Raw genomic sequence first — 8,749 nt, 5'->3', positions numbered from 1 at the left:
TTGCATTGTTGCCAAAAAGTTCAATTTTGGTTTCATCTGACCAGAGCACCTTCTTCCACATGTTTGGTGTGTCTCCCAGGTGGCTTGTGGCAAACTTTAAACGACACTTTTTATGGATATCTTTAAGAAATGGCTTTCTTCTTGCCACTCTTCCATAAAGGCCAGATTTGTGCAATATACGACTGATTGTTGTCCTATGGACAGAGTCTCCCACCTCAGCTGTAGATCTCTGCAGTTCATCCAGAGTGATCATGGGCCTCTTGGCTGCATCTCTGATCAGTCTTCTCCTTGTATGAGCTGAAAGTTTAGAGAGACGGCCAGGTCTTGGTAGATTTGCAGTGGTCTGATACTCCTTCCATTTCAATATTATCGCTTGCACAGTGCTCCTTGGGATGTTTAAAGCTTGGGAAATATTTTTGTATCCAAATCCGGCTTTAAATTTCTTCACAACAGTATCTCGGACCTGTCTGGTGTGTTCCTTGTTCTTCATGATGCTCTCTGCGCTTTTAACGGACCTCTGAGACTATCACAGTGCAGGTGCATTTATACGGAGACTTGATTACACACAGGTGGATTGTATTTATCATCATTAGTCATTTAGGTCAACATTGGATCATTCAGAGATCCTCACTGAACTTCTGGAGAGAGTTTGCTGCACTGAAAGTAAAGGGGCTGAATAATTTTGCACGCCCAATTTTTCAGTTTTTGATATGTTAAAAAAGTTTGAAATATCCAATAAATGTCGTTCCACTTCATGATTGTGTCCCACTTGTTGTTGATTCTTCACAAAAAAATACAGTTTTATATCTTTATGTTTGAAGCCTGAAATGTGGCAAAAGGTCTCAAAGTTCAAGGGGGCCGAATACTTTCGCAAGGCACTGTACAATTATCAGTAAGATCCTTCAATCTAGCAGTGAATTTCAACCACAGATTCAACTACAAAGACCAGGCAAGTTTTCCAATGCCTCGCAAAGAAGGGCACCTATTGGTATTTTATTTTATTAAGATCCCCATTAGCCAACGACAATAGCGACAGCTAGTCTTAAAAGACGCCTCACAAGTCCTCAACTGGCAGCTTCCTTAAATAGTACCCACAAAACACCAGTCTCAACGTCAACAGTGAAGAGGCAACTCTGGGATGCTGGCCTTCTAGGCAGAGTTCCTCTGTCCAGTGTCTGTGTTCTTTTGCCCAACTTAATCTTTTCTTTTTATTGGCCAGTCTGAGATGTGGCTTTTTCTTTGCAACTCTGCCTAGAAGGCCAGCATCCCGGAGTCGCTTCTTCACTGTTGACGTTAAGACAGGTATTTTGAGGATACTATTTTAATGAAGATGCCAGTTGAGGACTTGTGAGGCATCGGTTTCTCAAACTAGACAATCTAATGTACTTGTCCTCTTGCTCAGTTTTACACCAGGGCCTCCCACTCCTCTTTCTACTCTGGTTAGAGCCAGTTTGCGCTATTCTGTGAATGGAGTAGTAATCAGCACAACCGTTTCAGCTGTGATAACATAATTGAAAAAGGGTTTTCTAAGGTTCCGGACTTTGGACCGCCGCAGGAGTTTCCGGGCTGTGGACCGTCGCAGGATGTTTCGGACTGTGAACCTTCGCCGGAAGCTCTGGACTGTGAACCGTCGCCGGAAGCTCTGGACTGTGAACCGTCGCCGGAAGCTCTGGACTGGGGACCATAGCCGGAAGCTCTGAACTTGGGACTGTCGCCGGAAGCTCTGGACTGGGGACCCTCGCCGAAAGCTCTGGACTGGGGACCGTTGCCGGAAGCTCTGGACTGGGACCGTCGCCGGAAGCCTGGTGCGTGGAGCCGGCACAGGTGGCACTGGACTGGTGACATGCACTTGAGGGCGAGTGCGAGGCGCAGGCAAAGGACATACCGGACTGGACAGGCGCACTGGTGGCCTAGTGCGTGGAGCCAGTACAGGTGGCACAGGACTGGTGACACGCACTTTGGGGTGAGTGCGAGGAGCAGGCACAGGACGTAGCGGACTGGGAAAGCCCACTGAAGGCCTGGTGCGTGGAGCCGGCACAGGTGGTACCAGACTGGTAAAACACACTTCAGGGCAAGTGAAAGGAGGAGACACAGGATGTACCGGACTGGGTAGGCGCACTGGAGGCCTAGTGCGTGGAGCCGGCACAGGTGGTACCAGACTGGTAACACACACTTCAGGGCAAGTGCGAGGAGGAGACACAGGACGTACCGGACTGGGAAGGCGCACTGGAGACCAGAAGGGTGGAGCCAGCCCAAGTTGCACCAGACTGCTAACCGGATCCCCTGGTCGGATGTTGAGCAGAACACACTTGCACAACATCTCTCTCATTTCTCTCTCTCCTAACCTCCCCAATGCCTCGCAGACAGTCTCTGGCACTTCAGGGCGAGAGCAGGAAGCAGGCACAGAACGTACCGGACTGGAGACACGCACTTCAGGGAGAGTGCGAGGAGGAGACACAGGACGTACCGGACTGAGGAGGCGCACTGGAGGCCAGATACGTGGAGCCGGCCCAGGTTTCACTGGACAGATGACACACTACTCCAAACGCCTGCGTTGCCGCATACTCCTAGCCAGCTCCATTCTCCGATATCCCTACTCACTCTGTTCCATCGAATCCCAGGCGGGCTCTGTTACTCTCCTTGGGTCGACCGACCACCTCTCTATCTCCTCCCAGGTGGTCTCTGACTCTTCCCTCTGCTCAGCCGCCAGCTCCATGTGCCCCCTCCCCCCAAAAATTGGGGGGTTTCTGTGGCGTCGTCGCTGTCCCTCCATGCTCCTTGGCGACTCCCACCAAGGAAGGGACTCGTGTCCTCTCATGTCCTCCCAAGTACAAAACTTCCTTACCTCCTTTTCATACTGCTTGGTCCTTTGTTGGTGGGATATTCTGTCACGTTCGTGAGGAGAGACCGACCAAGGCGCAGCGGATGTTGAGTTCCACATAATTATTATAAAGTGAAACTTAGCAAAAACAAAAACAATAAATGAATAAATTAACAACGAAACGTGACTACGTGGTGCACATACACAAAACACAAAATAATATCCCACAAACACAGGTGGGAAAAATGCTACCTAAATATGATCCCCAATTAGAGACAACGGTTATCAGCTGCCTCTAATTGGGAATCATACAAATCACTAACTTAGAAAAATAAACTGGAACACCACATAGAATAATAAACTAGAATACCACCAGTCACGCCCTGACCTACTACACCATAGAGAAACAAGGGCTCTCTATGGTCAGGGCGTGACAGTGTATGTTGACTATGCAAACTATTTGGAATTTTCAATACATTGTTTCTTATATAAACAAGAAGTGATGCAGTCGGTCTTCCCTCAACTCTTAGCCAAGAGAGACTGGCATGCATAGTATTGATATTAGCCCTCTGATTACAATGAAGAGGAAAACGTTACACTCTGTTCTGGGCCAGGTGCAGCTTAACTAGGTCCTTTATTAAAGCACTTGACAATATGTGACCAGTTTCAGGAAATTAGGCGTATGTCGTGGTTCACTACTTCGCAGGAGAAAAGTTATGTAAAAAATAAAATAATCAAAATGCGTTTTTTGGACATATGAACTTTAATGTGCCATAATAACAAACTTGTATGCCATCTGTAAATACAAATAAAATTGTTAAATTACGAGCCTAGTTGGTTTAGCCAAAGCAAAAGCAGGCAACCTTCCTGCTAGCCATGTTTGGCTGAGATAATGAGTGGGCTGGACATGCCGAGAGATGAGTTTGGATTGGTCTGTCATATAGCAGGTTTCTGTCTATTTGAGCTGGACAGTATATATTTTTATTTAAATTGTACCATGTATTAAAACTGCATAAGTGTTGCTCTCCACTTTCTGGAGGACTGACTTTTGAAATCAGTGGAATTTGAGTATGATAGCTTCCGGATTACATCTTCAAACTAAGGGCAACCATGGCATCCGATAGGAGATGCGTCCAACCATGAATGATGTATAAGTTACGGGTAAGATAGTCTGGCTAGCTACATTATCCGATATTACATGTTTCTAATTTTGACAGAAATAGCCATTTACTTGGCTAGCTATAGCCTAATGTTAGCTAGCTAACATTGAACCTGGTTGGTTAGCTATCTACAGATTCATGCAGGTTAGTAACGTCATGAGTTGTGATTATGGTTCATTGTTTACCTATCTAGCTAATTAATGTTAGCTGGCTGGCTCGCTAGCTAACGTTACGTGTATGACCTTATTATTTGTACCTCAGAGCTATTTTCTTAGCTAGCTACATGTCTTAACAAAGGACTCCATTATGCAAGTAACCATTTCGGGTGCGGTCGTGAATTCAGTCTGGCCATCTACTCCGATTTCAGAGCACTCTCATCTGAGTGTGCCAGAGAGCGCAGAATAACTGATGAATTTACAAAAGGTCAACACAAGTTGAATATAGCTGGTGTCAGCAAACCATTAAACCCATCGGTCCGAGCGTCCGCTGTGCGCTCTGAAAGCGAAACGCTCTGAATTTATGACTGGACAATCTGAAAGCACATTTGCAGTCATCAACGCTCTGGATAACATAACAACCTAACCAGCTCCGCTAGGGAGAGTAATGTTTAGTGAGCTGTTCTCTCTCACTTAGATGTCTGGAAGTAGATAGCAAGTTAGCCTGGGTGCTTGACTGCTGTTGTTAGTACATTCGGATCAACCCTTAAAGAGATGGGTGGGGCTAAAGCTTAAGAGGGTGTGAACGTTGCTGAATGGGTGTAGACAAAGATGGGCTCTCCATTAGTAGTACCAAAACTTCAAAGGCCATTTTCTCAAAAGTGAGTTTACAAGTTTCATCTTTCAAAGCAAAATGACTTTCCCATTGTTTCTCAACTGTAGTGTATGAAGTACCATTTTGTAGTTCTGAGTCTGTACTTTTATCCAATGTAAAAAAAACACTATCACATTTTGCTACATAAGACCGATTTGACCCTGCAGGGCTAGCTTTGTGGAGTGTTGTGTGGTGTCGAAAAACTATAACAATGAATATCCCTTTTAGCATGATGAGGTTTTTAATTACACTATGGATGGTGTATCAATACACCCAGTCACTACAAAGATACAGGCGTCCTTCCTTACTCAGATGCCAGAGATGAAAGCAAACCACTCAGGGATTTCACCATGAGGCCAATGGTGACTTTACAACAGTTACAGAGTTTAATGGCTGTGATAAGAGAAACTGAGGATGGATCAACAACATTGTAGTTACTCCACAACACTAACCTAGTTGACAGAGTGAAAAGAAGGAAACCTGTACAGAATATAACTATTCCAAAACATGCATTTTGTAATACTGAAAAATAATTGACAAAGCAATGAACTTTTTGATCCTGAATACAAAGTGTCATATTTGGGGCAGATCCAACACAATACATCATGAAGTACCACTCATATTTTAAAGCATGGTGGTGGCTCTATCACTTTATAGGTATGGTTGTCATCGGCAAGGACTAGGGTTAAAAGAAATGGGTTACAGATAAGTACACATGCTAAATCCTAGAGGAAAACCCAGTTCAGTTTGCTTTCCAACAGACACCGGGATACAAGTTCACCTTTTAGCAGGTCAATAACCTAAAACGTAAGGCCAAATATACACTGGAGTTGCAATCCACATGTACAATCCACATGGGCAAAGCTCTTAGACTTGCCCAGAAAGGCTCAGCTGTCATTAACTGTCATTATGGGGTATTGTGTGGAGATGGGTGAGAAAATAAAATACTTAATCCATTTTGAGTTCAGGGGGATGAATACTTTCTGAAAGCACTGTAGGTATGAGAAAGTATGATGTCATTCATGTTTGTTGAAATTGTTGAAGATTGGGCATTAAGTCGCAGCCAACGTTATGTCTAGTCCTGTGAAATGTTAAGCTGTCTAAAAAATCAAATAAAAATCTACAACATTTTTATAAAATCTACAAAACACTTCTACAAATTCCAATGATTTAATGTATTCTTAAAGCTACAATATGTAACTTTTTTAGGTGACCAAATTCACATTGAAATGTGAGTTAAAGATCTTTCCCATTGAAAGCAAATCTAAGAAGCGGTATATCTGTTATTTGTGTGCTATTTCTATGCTTCACGTTCTGAAGTTTCTTTTTTGCATCTTTTACTTCCAGTTTTGAACACCAGCTTCAAACAGCTGAATATATAATATTTTGGGTTATGGAAAATGTATTTCACAGCGGTTTAGACAGTACAATTTTCTACACCAGGGGTGTCAAACTCATTCCATGGAGGGCCAGGTGTCTACAGGTGTTTGGTTTTAAAGTTTGTTCTTCTTTCTCTTTCAGATATTAACATATTTCAAGATTCTTTGAAGACCTAGTTGGACGTTAGTCTGTGACAGAGCCCTCAAAATTACCAGTATGGCAGAATTGCTCATGCAGAACAAGGACAAGATTGAGAAGGCGGTGGAGATCATGGGACAGGCCTCTGCGATCCTGGCAGCCACTGTGGGCCAGCTCCATCCCATCCTGGAGGCTGTATTCTTAGTATCCAATGTGATCTTCAGCAACCCAGAAGGAGAGGACGCCCGCTATCTGACTAAACAGTTCAGCATGGTCAAGCAGAAACTGGAAGGCATCCAGGCTGAGAACAACCAAATCGCTGTGGAGCTAGAGAATATCTCCATGAATAAGCAGAACTTTGACCGTGAGGCTAAAATTCTCAGCCAGCATGAGAAGTACCAGGACATTGTCAACGCCAAACCAGAGTCAAAAGAGAAGAAGATGGAGAAGTTCCTCAGCCATTATGAGAACACGGACGCAGACTTGAACCTGGACGCCCTCTACAATGATCTTACTGGGGACAATATCTCAGGTAAGCCCATGCTGGTTTCCACAGAACAATGGAGTAGAAAGGCAGTAGAAACGTTCTGTGCCAGGCTTAAGAAGCTCTTTGTGGCGGGCATCATTGCTGTCATTGGTTACGCCAGCCTCAAGAAAGGGTTTATGGTGGATGAGATAGTGAAGAAATGGCTGGAGCGTTGGGAAGATGTTGAGAACCGCGTGAAAGCAGTGTTGGATGATTACACTGTAAATTTACACAAAAGAGCCAAAAAGGATATGGACGACCAGCTTAAGGAGAAACCTGGCAGTGTTGACCTTGACTTCACTAAATCGATATTGAAAACCCTTAAAGAGAAATATTACTGGGTGAGCTGGTCTGTCAGGGTCTTCAATGACAAGGAGCGCCTTTTCTGTTTCAACTGGCTAGTTGGAAAGAAGTACCATGGCAGTGAGGGAGGAGCTAATTACTTTGAAGTGATGACCAAGAACAACATCAAAGTGATGATCTCTTTCAGTGTTCAGCCTAAGCCTATCAACGAGGTTCAGATCCAGCAAGAGATTGAGGGGCAGAAGCTGAAGAGGAACATGATGGATGTGGCTCAGGTCCTCAGCAGAAGTCTCCCCAACTACCAGGTGCATGCTGTCAGCTACTATAAGGAAGTGGTGGAGTCCAACAACTTCCAAAAGGATTGTTTCTACTATGGAAAACACCAAAACGTGCACCTATACATTCATGCTGTTTAGGCTTTTGTTTCACAGGGCAGTTATAATGAGAGTAGTTATAATGATTAAAACTACAAATAAAATCATTAAGTTTAGGTGTTTGTATTGATATCTAAAACATAGCTGATGGTTTAGCTGGTGATTGTGGGAAATGTACTCTCTTGTTTATTTGTTTTGTAGGTTTGTGTAGTTTGTGATAGTTTAAACCATCAGGATTTGTATCTGTATAAGAATGGATATGAGTCATTTTATGTCAGGCTGTGGGTATCTACTGAACAGTGACAAAGTATGAGAATGTGATACTTCCTTCTACCAAAGAGAATAGTAAAATACCTTATTTTACCTGCATTCCAGTATTTCATTATGACCATACTATAAATTAGCACACCAACCAGTGTAATAATGTGTACTGAGGACCTAATCAAGCTTATTTTGAAATTGCAGTTTATAGATCCACCACACTGTGCAGATTTTGCAAAAGCAAAGACTATTAAAAGAGCCTTAAAACATTACATCTCTGTCTATAGTCATACATTCCTTTTTACAGCTATCATTTGTCATTTTTATTGTCTTCATTCATAAATCACAATATAAAGGACATTATTACACTGTTGTAAAATAGGACTTTTGTGTTCTATTACTACGCAGCTGGTACATGCAGTCATCAACATTAATACTGATACTATGTGACAGTTTATTGCTTACATTCTGTTACGCGGAGCAGAGCAGGTTAACCCAAGAGCAGACTCAGACGAGGAGACTGGAATAAGGTAACCTAGGTATGTATTACAAAACAGAGGGAAGATGGGTTAGGAAGGGAAGCTTGGACGGGTTGCAGGGAGCCAGGTGCTGAGGCTGAGGCTAGAGCGAGGGGAGTTGGGGCTGGATAAGCAGGTCCGAAGAGGAATCCAAGAAAGCGGTAGAGTGGGGGGTCCAGGACAGGGTAGCAGGACTGACGAGACATGGGACTGGAGACAGGGACCAGAGTCAGAGAGGACAGAATTGTAGCAGAGAGGAAAACAGCGTCAGGCAAGGGAAGACAGGCACAACACGAAAACAGGATCTATGCAGGAACAAACGGCTAAAACCGCAGTCTGACTGAGCAGAGGTTACAATCTGTCAGGATGGAAGTGGCAGGGCTAAGTATTTGTAGAGGTCTTGATTATGGAACAGGTTGCAGCTGGTGGGGATCTGCTCTGCCTGCCGCACACCTGTC

The 8,749-nt window shown here is 43.9% G+C and overlaps 1 protein-coding gene across 1 annotated transcript; it reads left to right on the top strand.

The window, feature by feature from the left end:
* Positions 1-6,387: 6,387 nt before the first annotated feature.
* Positions 6,388-7,554, top strand: LOC139385391 (protein rapunzel-like). Its single transcript, XM_071130461.1, has one exon. It carries the CDS (start codon positions 6,388-6,390, stop codon positions 7,552-7,554), a length of 1,167 nt encoding a protein of 388 aa, XP_070986562.1.
* Positions 7,555-8,749: the final 1,195 nt, after the last annotated feature.

This window comes from Oncorhynchus clarkii, chromosome 3 (genome assembly GCF_045791955.1).
Source record: "Oncorhynchus clarkii lewisi isolate Uvic-CL-2024 chromosome 3, UVic_Ocla_1.0, whole genome shotgun sequence".
Taxonomy (NCBI): domain Eukaryota; kingdom Metazoa; phylum Chordata; class Actinopteri; order Salmoniformes; family Salmonidae; genus Oncorhynchus; species Oncorhynchus clarkii.
The sequence above is the reverse complement of the archived record's forward strand: the minus strand, read 5'-3'. Positions and strand labels throughout refer to the sequence as shown.